Source organism: Leptodactylus fuscus, chromosome 7, assembly GCF_031893055.1.
Source record: "Leptodactylus fuscus isolate aLepFus1 chromosome 7, aLepFus1.hap2, whole genome shotgun sequence".
In the NCBI taxonomy this organism is placed as follows: domain Eukaryota; kingdom Metazoa; phylum Chordata; class Amphibia; order Anura; family Leptodactylidae; genus Leptodactylus; species Leptodactylus fuscus.
In genome coordinates this window covers 34,711,709-34,727,028 of record NC_134271.1, presented here as the reverse complement: position 1 = coordinate 34,727,028, position 15,320 = coordinate 34,711,709, and the positions used below count along the sequence as shown (strand labels likewise).

The window sequence follows — 15,320 nt, the reverse complement described above, 5'->3', positions numbered from 1 at the left end:
TTAACCGGTTAAGGACCAGGCCCAAAAGTATGTTAAAGACCAGGCCTTTTTTTTCAAAACTGACATGTGTCACTTTAAATGGCAATAACTTTGAGACTGTTTAACTTACACAAGTGGTTTTGAGACTGTTTTTTTCGTAACACATTATACTTCATGTTAGTGGTAAATATTAATCAATATTTGTGTATTTATTTATAAAAAAACTAGGAAATTTGATGGAAATTTGGAAAAAATTGCAATTTTCAAAATGTGAAATTCTCTGCTTTTCAGGCAGATAGTCATACCACCCAAATACATAAATAAATATTATCTCCCATATCTCTGCTTTATATTGGCATCATCTTTTGATTGTCTTTTAATTTATTTTGGACGTTACAAGGCTTACAAGTGTAACAGCGATTTTCTAGATTTGCAAGAAAATTCCCCAAACCAATTTTTTAGGGACCGCTTCAGTTCTGTAAGGAATTATAAAGGCCTGTATAATAGAAACCCCCATAAATCACCCCATTTTCAAAACTACACCCCTCAAATTATTCAAAACAGCATTTGGGATGTTTGTTAACCCTTTAAGTTTTTCATAAGAATAAAAATAATATGGCAGTGAAATTTAGACATTTTATTTTTTTTTCATTAATACATTCATTTAGACCTAAAATTAACACATTCACAAAGGGTTAAAGGAGAAAATGCATCTCACATTTTGTTATGCAATTTCTCCCGTGCACAGAAATACCCCACATGTGGGCGTAAACTGATTTTTGGGTACACAGCAGTGCATGGAAGGGAAGGAGCGACACTGGGTGTGTGAACAGCAGATTTTGCTGGAATAATTTTCAGGCACCATGCCTCATTTGCAGAGCCCCTAGAGTACCAAAACAATGGAAACCCCCCAAAAGTGACCCCATTTTAGAATCTACACCCCTCACAGAATTCATCAAGGGGTATAGTCAGCATTTTGACCCTACAGTTGTTTCACAGATTTTACTAACATTGGGATGTGTAAATGAAAAATTACTAAAATGTCACTTTATCCCCAAAGTTTTAATTTTCACAAGGGGATAAAGGAGTAAAAGCCCCCCACAGTTTGTTAAACAATTTCTCCTGAACACGGCAATACCCCATGTGTGGCCATATTCTGCTGTATGGGTACATGGCGGGGCTTGGAATGGAAAGAGCGCTATTTGGCTTTTGGATGGCAGATTTTGCTGGAATAATTTTAGGTGCCATGTCTCATTTGCAGAGCCCCTAGAGTACCAATACAGTGGAAACCCCCTAAAAGTGACCCCATTTTGGAAACTACACCCCCCACAGAACATATTAAAGGGTAGAGTGAGCATTTTGACCCTACAGCTGTTTCACAGATTTTATTAACATTGGGGCATGAAAATGAAAAATTACTTTTTTTCCAATAAACTGTCAATTTAGCCCCAAATTTTTCATTTTCACAAGAGGATAAAGGGGAAAAAGCTCCATAAAGTTCGTTAAACAATTTCTCCTGAACACGGAAATGCCCCATATGGGGTCATAATCTGCTGTATGGGAACATGGCGGGGCTCAGAATGGAAAGAGGGCTATTTGGCTTTTGAAGGACAGATTTTGCTGGAATATTTTTCAAGTCCCATGTCGCATTTGCAGAGCCCCTAAAGTACCAATACAGTGGAAACCCCCTAAAAGTGACCCCATTTTGGAAACTACACCACTCATAGAATTTATCTAGGGGTATACTGAGCATTTTGGCCACACAGCTGTTTCACAGATTTTATTAACATTGGGATGTAAAAATGAAAAATTACTTTTTTTCCCAATGAATCGTCCATTTAGCGCCATATTTTTAATTTTGCAAGTAGTTAAAGAATTAAAAGCCCCCCACAGTTTGTTACAAAATTTCTCCTGAACACGGCAATACCCCATATGTGGCCATAATCTGCTGTATGGGTACATGGTGGGGCTCAGAATGGAAAGAGAGCTATTTGGATTTTGGAGGGCAGATGTGGCTGGAATAGTTTTCAGGTGCCATGTCTCATTTGCTGAGCCCCTAAAGTATCAATACAATGGAAACCCCTCATTGTGACCCCATTTTAGAAACTACACCTGTCAAGGAATGAATCAAGGGGTATTATCATTTTGTGCCTAAAATGCTTCCAAAAAATGAATGTCCAAAATGAAAATTTAAATTTTGAAAGAAATATGCCATTTCGGTGCCCCATACATTGCACCCACTTTGTGTTGTCAGAGACCTGCACTCCTAAAACTATTAAGGGGCCATCCCGAGGGGCAAAAAATATATATATGTGGGTGTAAACTGCTGCTTGGGCACACAGGAGGGCTCAGAAGGGAAGGAGCACTGCGCTTTTTAGCTTTTGGGGTACAGATTTAGAGGGACTTTCTGGGGCCATGTTCCTTTTGGAGAGACCTGGAGGTATCTGTAAACCCCATTTTGTAGGGGCAAGTTTAGGGTCTCTGCAAAAGTGTCATGGCATCCAAAAACCAAACCGTCTGCGCTCCAAAAACCCAATAACCCTTCTTCCCTTCTGTGTCCGGCTGTGCCCTAATATCAGTTTATACCCACATATGACATTACGTCCGTTATCCCGGGTACACCAGTGTCATACATGTGTCATACATGTGGCATAAACTGCAGTTTGGGCGCACAGCAGGGCGCAGAAGGGAAGGAGCGCGATGAGGCTTTTGGAGTACAGATTCAGATGTTTGGTATCTGGACGCCATGCCATGTTTGTAGAGCCTGTAAGGTACCAGAAAAGTGGATTCCCCAAAGGAGTGACCCCATTTTGAAAACTGCACCCCTCAAAGAATTTCTCAGGGGGTGTAGTGAGTATTAGTATCCCGGACATGACTGCACAGCGGATGGCGAAGAGGGAATGTGTAAGCGGTGCGGAGTACATTGCAGACACCAAATTCCCTACTATGTCCCAGTAGCTCCTATGATTGGGGGAGTCACTCTGGGGCTCATTTTGGGGGTCACTTCTGGTGTCTTTCCCTTGTAAACTGTAAATCTGGGGTGTCTCCTGAAGTACACTGACACAGCTTATACATTCCCTTCCTGACGCCGCCAGTTGTATTCTAATAATTTGGCGATTTTGGTTTTTTTTGTCTTCACATTGGTAGATGCTATATTTTCTTTATTCTTTTGGTGACGCGGCCATATAAGGGCTTGTTGTTTGCGGGATGTGATATATTTTGTAATGACACCATTTTTGGGTGCCTACAACATACTGAATACATTTTATTAACTCTTTCTTGCTGGATTTTAAAAAAAATAAAATCCTGGCATTGAGTTGTACCCTTTAAATTTTTCGCCATGCAGCGCACAGTAAAAGTAACATGTTCCCTTTATTCTGCGGGTCGGTACGGTTACGGCGATACCTCATTTATAGTATTTTTTTATGCGATACTAATTCTGCAGAACAAAAACACATTTGGGGACATAAATCAGTGATTTTTGCATCGCCATCTTATGAGAGGCGTAACATTTTTATTTTTCGGTTGACAGTGTTGGTTGAGGGCTTATTTTTTGCGGGACAACCTGTGCTTTTTATTGGTACTGTTGTGGGGTGCATATGATTTTTTGATCACTTTTTATAGCATATTTTGTAAGGTGATATGGTGAAAAATCACTACTTCTGGCGGGTTTTTTCCGGGTTTTTTTTCAGATGTACACCGTATACATTAAATATTATTTCAGTTTTATTGTACAGGTTGTTACGGACGCGGCAATACCAAATATGCATTGTTTTTATTAATTTTTAGTACTTTTTTTTATATAGTTCATTTTGTATAGAGAAAAAGGGATTTTTGGGCTTTATAACTTTATTACTTTTTTCATACACTTTACTTTTTTTTAACTTTTTTTTTTTTAACTTTTTCATGTGTCCCTTTAGGACACTTGAATCAGTTGATGCTTTCATGAAAGCATCAACTGATTTTGTATAGTAGCTTGCAGGACACGAGCAGGACATGAGCCTGCTCGTGTCCTGCAAGCAGCAGAGGAAGTGAGACACATCGCTCACTTCCTCCATCGGTCGGCAGGATCAACCAGGTATGTGGGGGCTCCGGTAGTCTGGGGTCACTGGCCAGACCCCAGACTACCTTCTACTGACATCGGCACCCCCCGATCTCGCCGCGGGGGGTGCCGATCAGCTTCAATATGCGGCGGATCCCTTTCGATCGCGCCGTGATGTTTCACGGCACGATCGAAAGGGTTAAAACGTTCAGTCGGAACTGAGTCCGACTGAATGTTGTTGAGGGGGTGGTTAGGTGTTAGTAACACCTAATACCTGCCCTCCCCCCGCCCCACCCCCTGCCTAGTGAGTCTCTGAAGACCGGCCGTAAATTTACAATCGGCTGGTCTTAGAGACCAGGACTGCTGGCCGTAAATTTACGGCCAGCGGTCCTTAACCGGTTAATGGAGCCCATCCCTTCACAGTGGTCATAGGACAGGGATCCAACCCCTCGTTTTTGAAATGGGTGTCGGATCCCACAGGTGGTAAAATATTGTGCGGATAATCCATAAATGTCTGAAATAGGACTATAGAATATATGGCCTACTTTATGTTCTCGTTGTGGCAAGCGGTCAGCCACGACTAATTCCGTAAATTCTTGACAAGTTAAGCATCTGCTGGTCGATCATGTTACCTAACAAGCTAGGCTACATTAGATTGGTCAGTGCCCCCAAGCTCGAGCTTTTAAACTCATTTGGCCACAATCTTACCCTTCATAGTGAGTTGTTGAAAAAGTAAAAGATAATATTTACTTGAAAGTCTACAAGAATATCTAAAAATTGGTGACATACACGGAGTTGAATTTATCTGTAAGTAAGCAGACATATTGGCCATTGTTAATTAAAGGATGACTTTTTTATTAACTCTTACTATTTTGCTTACCACAGGAAGAGCAAAAGACTATGAAATCTAAAATGAGAGAGAAAGTTCGTCCAAAAATGGGAAAAATTGACATAGACTACCAGAAGCTCCACGATGCTTTCTTCAAATGGCAGAGCAAGCCAAAACTAACTATTCATGGAGACCTGTACTATGAGGTGAGGGGCAAAGGGGGGAGTGTTGTATCTGTGATACCTGCCTCCCAGGAAAGCGAATTCCGTTTTGTCACAGTGTTACAGCCCGTCTGCTCCGTATCATTTATATATGGGTGTCAGAGAGTCATTTTATTTTTAAAAAGTTATTCATTCTGCAAAGACTATTGGGCAGCTAATATCAGGTCTCAAACCACTGTAAATAGACTATAATAAATCTGTGCTGTGCCAACTATACATCCTGCACCACATGCATTATAGACATACATGGCATACACAACAATTTGAACTGCTACTTTAATTTAGTTGGATTGTGGAGTAGAATGAAGTTCTTTTGGAATGTTCAGGGTAATACCGTATATACTCGAGTATAAGCCGACCCGAATATAAGCCGAGGCCCCTAATTTTACCACAAACTGGGAAAACTTATTGACTTGAGTATAAACCGAGGGGGGGGGGTGGGGGGGGACATGCAGCAGCTACTGGAAAATTTCAAAAATTAAAATGGTTGGCGTTTTTGGGTGCAGTAGGTGCTGGGGAAGGGGAGGGGGTGTTTTGGTTGTCTGTCTGCCCCTTCCCTGAGCTTGAGGACTGGGTTTTTTTCGCCCACTTGGAATTCAGTCTGGCTGAATATAGGGTATCTGCAGTGCTCCTATTAATCCCTTCCCGACGGAACAGGAGCACTGCAGATCCCCTATATTCAGTAGACCGGGCACTTTCAGACACAGGGATACCTAATGTGTTTGTGTTTCTCAATAATTTTAAACTTTTATATGTATTCTAAGGAAAGGAGGGATTTAGAACTTTTATTTACTTTATGCTTTTATTATGTATGTATATATATATTTTTTTTATTTTTATTTTTTTTACTATTTTATGGGAGATTCTATACATTACTATTGCGGCTGGTCATAACACCCCCCCCCAAAAAAAAAATTTTTATTTTTTTTTTGCTTGACTCGAGTATAAGCCAAGGGGGGCTTTTTCAGCACAGTGCTTTGTGCCACAACTGTATATCCACTGACTCTGTGCAGAGGTGCATTTTTTTTAAAGGGTATAAAGGGTATTAAAATGTAATCAAAACTATATACTTTTAGTATCAATGTGATTGTACTGATCTACGGAATATAGGTAATGTTGTTTTTACTTATTAGTGAAAACTGTAAAAACAAAACTCTTAACAAAATGGCACAACATATCTACAACATTTTCAATACATTTTAGGAAATTTTAAATGGAGGCATTAGGAGAAGCACAGTTTGTTGTGAAAAAAAGCCCTCATATGAAATGTAAAAATATAAAAGTTATGGCTTTTGGAAGGCAGGAAGTAGAACAAAAATGCAAAACCAAAATAATTTCTTAACCAATAGAACATCATGGGCATTGTTTGAAACGAGTTACTAACTTATACCAAACTATCTTAGACGATGACTAGTAACCTGGTTATCTTTTCCGGTCTGATTATTCAAATTAAATATTACATTTATGGGTGGCTTTGGGTTGAGAACCGGCTTGTGTATATACATAGTAACTGTTTGGAATCTTAAAGCTTATTATAGCCACAGGTTTTGGGTCGACTGTTTATTATGATGACAGCAAGTTTGCTGTTAGTTCACAGAGGGACAAATGACACTATCTGCCCCAAAAAAATAAACACATAAAATTTCACTTTTATTGATATCCTTTAAAACCAATCCAAAAAGTAAAACAAAATGATTGTGTTCCACCTGTTTGAACAGGTGGAACACAATCATTTTGTTTTACTTTTTGGATTGGTTGTAAAGGATATCAATAAAAGTGAAATTTTATGTGTTTATTTTTTTGGACAGATAGTGTCATTTGTCCCTCTGTGAACTTTCTAATATACACACATTTGTTTGAAATCATTGAATTCAAGTTTGCTGTTACACTCAATGTTGTGTAGAATTAATACACTTTAATATCTATTCTTCAGGGAAAAGAATTTGAGACTCGTTTAAAGGAGAAGAAGCCTGGTGACCTTTCCGATGAGCTAAGAATAACTTTGGGAATGCCAGTGGGGCCGGTAAGTAAATGCAGCATAAACACAAAAAAAAAAAGTGTAAAATGAACGCAAAGTGAAGTCATAAACCGCCCATTTAACAGCTTATTCACATGATTGAGTTTCATGGGTGAGCAGTATTTACCAGCCTACATACTATGCTGGGAGATGGACTCCTAGTATTATAGTTATCTATGATGCCATGTTTCCCTTCCACCCAGCAAAAAAAAAAAAAAAAAAAAAAAATCCTACTGTGGCCTGCTTTGAAGCACTTCTGGATTGTGCAGTATTTTGCCTGTCATTATAAAATGGAGCCATGCATAATATAAAAAGATGACAGATCAAAAAAACTTAATTCTAGCCTCTGCAGGTATAACAACCTATTGGCAGCGCACTTTTACTTTTCATGGCCACAGATTTGCTGACAGAGGGTGCTGTTGACTGCATCATCTACACTCACCGGCCACTTTATTAGGTACACCATGCTAGTAATGGGTTGGACCCCCTTTTGCCTTCAGAACTGCCTCAATTCTTCGTGGCATAGATTCAACAAGGTGCTGGAAGCATTCCTCAGAGATTTTGGTCCATATTGACATGATGGCATCACACAGTTACCGCAGATTTGTCGGCTGCACATCCATGATGCGAATCTCCCGTTCCACCACATCCCAAAGATGCTCTATTGGATTGAGATCTGGTGACTGTGGAGGCCATTGGAGTACAGTGAACTCATTGTCATGTTCAAGAAACCAGTCTGAGATGATTCCAGCTTTATGACATGGCGCATTATCCTGCTGAAAGTAGCCATCAGATGTTGGGTACATTGTGGTCATAAAGGGATGGACATGGTCAGCAACAATACTCAGGTAGGCTTTGGCGTTGCAACGATGCTCAATTGGTACCAAGGGGCCCAAAGAGTGCCAAGAAAATATTCCCCACACCATGACACCATCACCACCAGCCTGAACCGTTGATACAAGGCAGGATGGATCCATGCTTTCATGTTGTTGACGCCAAATTCTGAGTGGCACCCGGTGTGGTCTTCTGCTGCTGTAGCCCATCTGCCTCAAAGTTCGACGTACTGTGCGGCGTTCAGAGATGCTCTTCTGGCTACCTTGGTTGTAACGGGTGGCTATTTGAGTCACTGTTGCCTTTCTATCAGCTCGAACCAGTCTGGCCATTCTCCTCTGACCTCTGGCATCAACAACGCATTTCCGCCCACAGAACTGCCGCTCACTGGATGTTTTTTCTTTTTCGGACCATTCTCTGTAAACCCTAGAGATGGTTGTGCGTGAAAATCCCAGTAGATCAGCAGTTTCTGAAATACTCAGACCAGCCCTTCTGGCACCAACAACCATGCCACGTTCAAAGGCACTCAAATCACCTTTCTTCCCCATACTGATGCTCGGTTTGAACTGCAGGAGATTGTCTTGACCATGTCTACATGCCTAAATGCACTGAGTTGCCGCCATGTGATTGGCTGATTAGAAATTAAGTGTTAACGAGCAGTTGGACAGGTGTACCTAATAAAGTGGCCGGTGAGTGTAAGCAATTTTAAATAGACATGATAAATAGGTCCTCCAATCCTATAAAAGGTGGTACTGGTGGTCTCTAAGGGGTTAAGTAGTGCTTAATCTGCATAATAGACATATGCAAAACATTTTTCATATATATATATATATATATATATATATATATATATATATATATATATATATACACACACACACACACACACACATATTAGTAGGGTATATTCTCATCCAATCACTCCCCTTTTCATATGGCCTGTTAAAGGGTGTTCATAAAGGATATCCAAAGTGAAGCATCCTTCATTATGAGTCAAAGCAGCTCCTGCTTTAGGGACCTACAAATGTGGATTACCTGTTTGTACCTTTTGTATGAATAATCTTCCTAAAATTCAAGCCTCATTAAGCTTTCCTGGCAATAACATCAGATCACTGATGTGAGAATCCAGATCAGTAACAATTGCAAGTGCAAAAAAAGGATATTCCTACGTGTTAGGGATAAAAAAAAAATAAAAAATAGCATTTTAATGATAGGATCGCTGACATAAATATATAGATCTGCCAGTTCTCAACATTTGTAGAGTCATTTTGATTTGGTCAGAACAGTCAGTCTATTCTGGGAGACAAATTTGCTTCTAAATGGTATTCTGTAGCTGTAATGTAAATGTAGAAGCTATACAAAGCAACTTTTCTAATAAAAGCAGATCTGTCTTACTGTACTGGATAACCTGTTGTTGGCTTCATTGTTGCCCCCTTTAATTTTAGATTTTATATGGACTTATATTGGGAAAGGGGTAGAGGAAATTCTTGTTTTAAAGGGATATTCCCATAACTCTTGTTCACCAACCTGCAGGCTGTGTGCTCTTTTCACTTCCTGGTTTTCTCGGCACATTGGTGGACGGGGTTTCACTTGCTCTGCTATCTGCTATGTTTGCAGTCAGTAATGAGGGATTGGTTGTAAATGCATTACCACAGTATGAAGCTGATGTAGAGGCTGATGTAGCAGAGCTGGATTTGAGTCAGCTTGCATTACATACAGAGGTAACAGACTCCCTATCTCAGCCCTTCTCTTCCAAATTCAATTAAACCGGCTGATAAGTGGAAGAGCTGAAGATAAAGAGTTTAGAAATCCCCGGGCTCTCATCTCCCCCCTCCCCTATCTGAGGAGCTCCGTTACTTGTCAGACATACACAGCTCAGAGCTGCTGCTGAGAATTCAGCCGCTCCCTCCCTCCCTGAGAGCAGGCAGCTATGTCACTGAGGGACTGAGCAGCTAAGCCCATAGTCTGGGGCCCATAGTCATAGAAACGCATGTAAACAATGAAGTGAATAAATTAAGATAGCGGCCAAACAAAGCAGTTTTGATAAAGCAATGTATTTAGAAAAAGCCTTATATCCACATAAACTAGCAGTATAGATAGGATCCTTGTGATGGGACAACCCCCTTTAATGTTCTTAGGAAGTGGTTGGTTTTTTTTTTTTCCACTGTTTAGAAAATAATTCTTAGACTCACAGAAATGTTATCAATGTGTTATAGAACAGCACGTAAGCTGTGAGCACTGGGGGGAATTTACTAACTGATGTAGCTGGGACACAGTTTTGGCCCCATAACATGCTCAGACTTTTTCCAAAAATTGGAGATCAAAGAGGGCCAGGGTGAGAATGCCTCGTGCCAAAAAATGTACCATAACTGTCAGCAGGGCAATTAAGTCTTAATAAACTCCTTCCTATTGTGTATAACATACACGCCGTATCGCATACATAGACCTCATTTAGCCACTCATTTATCTGTTCCGTGCTTTGTAATATAAATTCATTACAGTTGTATTTTTTCCATTGCAGAACTCTCATAAAGTTCCCCCACCTTGGCTTATTGCCATGCAAAGATATGGACCTCCTCCTTCATATCCAAACCTTAAAATACCAGGCCTGAATTCTCCTATTCCGGAGGTAAGGTGGTTAAAGAATGTCATCTGATTTATTTTTTCTTGAACTTTATTCATTTCTATGTTCTACATATGGATTATGTTTTTTTTTTTCTTATGTTCTTAAAGGGCTGTTCGTTTGGGTATCATGCTGGTGGCTGGGGGAAGCCTCCTGTAGATGAAATGGGAAAACCTCTTTATGGAGATGTATTTGGAACAAATGCATCAGATTTTCAGGTAATAAGCCATTGATACTTGTAATCTTCCTACTATTCACTGTGAGACATCACACCACTTACCATATTTTCCACACTGCGGTTTTTATATGCAAATCGATTCACGGTATTGTTTATTAATAGAGTAAGAATGAAGAAGAAGATATTGACAGAACCCCGTGGGGAGAGCTAGAACTGTCTGATGATGAATCCTCCTCAGAAGAAGAAGAGGAAGAAAGCGATGAGGAGAAACCAGATGAGACAGGATTTATCACACCTGCTGATAGGTATGTTATTGGAGCCCACCTTCATAGGGTAAAAATCTTTGGCAAAAGACTCGGAATGGCTTAAAGTTAAAGACGCAACAATCCCTTGACTAATCCTTTTTTGTCAAATCCCAATGTTTCTGTATTTTTTACTCATTGCTTTGGATGTTTCTTGGCTCTATACATTTTATAAGAGTCCTGCAAAATGTTGCATATTGTTCTCGACTAACACCAAATCCTTGAACGTTATGGAGAATTTATAACAAGCAGTATATATAGGTCTACATCTATTATATAGCAACAAATGAGGTGTAGATCGTAAGCTATTATAGTAAATGACATATCATACAAAGCCTTGAGATTATAGGGGTTATCCCATTTAGTTATCCCTGTTGGTCAACTGGTAGCCATGGGTGTGGTTTTTTTAATACTAGCCAACAGCTGGTATTAGGGTGCATGCACACTACGTAACGCCGGGCGTGTATGAGAGCCGTACACGCCGGCGTTACAGCAGGGCTGCCGAACACTTCCCATTCACTTCAATGGGAGCGCTCGTAAACGCCGCTGTTACGAGCGCTCCCATTGAAGTGAATGGGAAGTGTTCGGCAGTCTGCTGTAATGCCGGCGTGTACGGCTCTCATACACGCCCGGCGTTACTCAGTGTGCATGCACCCTTACAGGTCTACAAGCGAATGTTCAGGTACAGACTCTAAATGCGCCTCTTAGATGCCCATAACAACTATTTGTGTCTTTATCCTCTGGATTTCCTTTCTAAACCTCTTTTCTTGGTCTGTTGCAGTGGACTTATTACCCCTGGAGGATTTTCTTCAGTCCCAGCTGGTATGGAGACTCCAGAACTTATTGAGTTGCGAAAAAAGAAGAATGAGGAGGCCATGGATGGGTAAGAGAAGTTTTTGTATTTTTCCAGTCTATTAATGTGCAGAACTATAATCCTATATTGATTTTCATTTATACAATTATTTTTGGCTGTTTAGTGATCATGTTAACTTTTTTTTTTTTTTTATCCCTTTTTCCACTAGTACGGAGACACCATTGCTGTTCACCGTGCTGCCAGAGAAGAGGACCGCTACTGTTGGTGGAGCTATAATGGGATCGACGCACATCTATGAGATTTCATCAGTGAGTAAATTGGTGCTGATTGCAGTTATGTAAGCTGAGATATACAGACAAAAGCTTTATTTATTGATATATTTGCTGGTGCACTAGCATTCGTGTCCGTATGAGGACCCAAAAGACGGAATCCCTGTCCGCTTAATAAGCCTTTACACGTGGAATCCAGCGTATAGACTATAATGGAGTCTGCCGGGTTTCCACCGATTTAATACTGAAATTGGTGGAGAGAAAAGTCCTCCTTGCAGTGGGGTGGGGTGGAATATCGAGACCTGACATTTGGGCGTTTTACTACCAGTCCAGGGCTTGCTGTTCTGTGTACCACATGATTACATAATCTATCAAGTCCCCTCTGACAGCTCTCAAATGCTTCTTCTCCCCACCCAACCTTGTCCACCTTCTATTTTACATTTATAGTCCTGCCAAGGATACATTTTCTGGCATCTTTAAAGGAGCAGAAGGCGGAAAGTTCCTACAATGCAGAGTTACAAAACTTCCCCAACTACCAGTACATTGTCTTTGCAGAATACCGTGTATTTCTATGTGATACAGCCTCAAACCGTTCTCCCCTCCTTCCTGCTTGTAAGGGCTGTTTGGGAGAAACCTGTCAGAATGAGATTAGTATTAAGCTGCATCACATAGGTGTAGTTGAGGGTAAAGCAGTTTTGTCACTTGTTGCCATTAGCTAGAACATACCATTCTGTTTCTGGCAAACCAACAGCTTGATACGTAGGCTGCATTAGGAGACCCATATCAGAGTGGTGAAAAGAAGCCAAGATGGCAGCCAACCTATAAACGACACAACTAAACTGGTATTCATGCAGCATACATAGGAGCCTCTGGATTAGTAATAGCTTGTTGAGGCTGGAATAACTGCTTTCCCACTTTATGTTCACATTGAGGTCTTTGCTATTATTTTTACAAGAACCACGTCTCATCCGTTTTGGATCCCATTGATATAAACTGGGCAAACTTACTATTGTGGTCATGACTAGGCTTTAGTGTAAAAACGTGATGCATCTAGTTTGTGATGAATTTTGTGTGAACAAAGCCTTATTGATTCAGAAAAAAACTGAAAGAATAATCAAAGTTGTCAAGGTGTTACACATAAATGTATTGAGAAGAAATCTTAAGACCTTTAACCCTTAATACCATTAACTTTGTTACTACTGTAAAACACCACTGACTTGTCTTCTTTCCTTTACCTTTTTTTTATAGGCCATGTCTCGGAGGGGCGCACCAACAGAACCACAAGGTGTGGAGGTGGCTCTTGCACCTGAAGAACTTGAATTGGACCCATCAGCTATGACACAGAAGTATGAAGAAAGAGTGCGGGAAGCACAAGAGCAAGTACAAAAGGAGGACTTCAGTGACATGGTGGCCGAACACGCAGCTAAACAGAAAGTAGGTTACTACTGTGTAAAAACTTTTAGCAATATGTCAAGTTTTTTTAGTATGGATTATTATTTATTTATAGAGCACCATTACTTCCATGGTGCTGTGAATTTTAGGGATGTATGTATGTAGTGTCCTCTACTTTTTTTAGTGCATTATAGTCATTCAATAAATATTCCACATTTTTCTTACTCTTTCAATCAGTTACAGCACTTCTGACTTTATATGTATTTTAGAGCAGATTTCATGCCAAACTTACTGGTTTGGAGATGGATTTGGGGCTTTAGCCTATCAGGTTTTCCATTGCAGAGACAGCAGGGTGAGGGGTGGCTTACCGGTTGTCTTAGAGACAAACACAGATTTTGTGAGAGGAGGGAAATGTTTGACATGTCTAGGACACTCAGACTTCCTTATATGTCTCTCTTGCAGAATGACGCTGGGCTCCCACCAGCGTTCAAGTCTCCGTGAGGTTTCCGTCCTCTGCATGCAGAAGACGGAAACCTGTCAGACCGAGTCTGGCCATGAGCGCCAGTGAGCGTTTTGTGCTCTCCGTGGCAAAACCGTTTTTTTTTTTTTTAAACCAGACACAAAGTCCTGCATGTCCGACTCTGTGTTCGGTTAAAAAACCCGATTTTGCCGCAGAGCGCACAAAGCGTTCAACGACGCTCACGGCCGCACACTTTTCAAACCCATTCAAATGAATGGCTTTGAAAAATGCCTGCAGGTTTCCGTCTCCTGCCCGGTTCCGGGCAGGAAACGGAAACCTGCAGAACGGAGGCCAGGCGCAGATGTGAACGAGCCCTGAGAGTGAGGATTTACTGAGATTTTTTTGTGCGTGTTCTATATATTTTGTATAAGTTTTCATACTAATGATGTGCTAAAATACTAATAATGCTAAAAACAATATAAACTCTTTAGAAACTGAATTTAGAAATTTGAGACCATTGAACAGAAGAGCGTTAGCAATTTACTGCGCATGGATTCACATTATATGATTATAGTTGATATGACAGATTGGTCTTTTGTCCACTTTACTTTTTTGCTATGGTTATTTCTGTTTTTGTGAATAGCATAAACATATTGTTGATTCCCTTTTTTCTCTGTCTTTTCTTCACACAGCAAAAAAAGAGGAAGGGACAGCCGCAAGACTCCCGTGCAGGAGGCAAAAAATACAAGGAGTTCAAGTTCTGAGCCGTCTTTGTTTATTTTATTTTTTTCATTTTGTTTCTTTTCATCCCTTGTCAATCACATTCTTTTATTTGTAATAAAATCTGTTAAACTGTCTTATAATTTGCCTCTGGTACACTGAGAAATGCATGTTTTTTAGGAAGTGGGATGGAAAACAAATTTGGAACTGTCTATTTATGAATACTTTTTCAGGCTGAAGCCCCGTGTGGTGTAAACGATACGGTTTGACTGCAGCAAAAACCGCAGCGTTTTACAGTCCCTGCATAGTGGATGGGATTCTAGTGAATCCCATCCACACATTGCAGAAAAATACCCGCAAGCAGAAATACTGCGATTCTCAACACCGCCATATTTTTAGAACTTGCTGCATGTCAATTATACCTACGGAAACGCTGGCCGTTTCCGTATAAGTATAATTGAAGCAGTAGGCTTTCTCTGACAAGTGCTGTGGGAAAAACAGTGACGTGTTTCTACTGCAGTTTTTCCCACAGCGGTTTATGGTGACAACCTGTTACGTGGGGTCTTGGCCAGTGGGACATTCCAAGAAAAAGTCCTAATATTTTGTAGGCCTTTTTTTATTATATCCTGAGGAAACAGTGCAG

The 15,320-nt window shown here is 40.4% G+C and overlaps 1 protein-coding gene across 1 annotated transcript in view; it reads left to right on the top strand.

Annotated features, from left to right (window-relative positions):
* The window catches only part of SF3B2 (splicing factor 3b subunit 2), a 33,192-nt gene extending 18,386 nt beyond the window's left edge, over positions 1–14,806 (top strand). Inside the window, exons 13-21 of the mRNA XM_075281578.1 lie at positions 4,907–5,056; positions 7,005–7,094; positions 10,441–10,548; positions 10,653–10,760; positions 10,883–11,025; positions 11,804–11,905; positions 12,045–12,144; positions 13,354–13,539; positions 14,650–14,806. Coding sequence (XP_075137679.1) covers positions 4,907–5,056; positions 7,005–7,094; positions 10,441–10,548; positions 10,653–10,760; positions 10,883–11,025; positions 11,804–11,905; positions 12,045–12,144; positions 13,354–13,539; positions 14,650–14,721 — 1,059 coding nt within the window. The 3' untranslated portion in view covers positions 14,722–14,806. The remainder of the gene's footprint in view (positions 1–4,906; positions 5,057–7,004; positions 7,095–10,440; positions 10,549–10,652; positions 10,761–10,882; positions 11,026–11,803; positions 11,906–12,044; positions 12,145–13,353; positions 13,540–14,649) is intronic.
* The last annotated feature ends 514 nt before the right edge of the window (positions 14,807–15,320 follow it).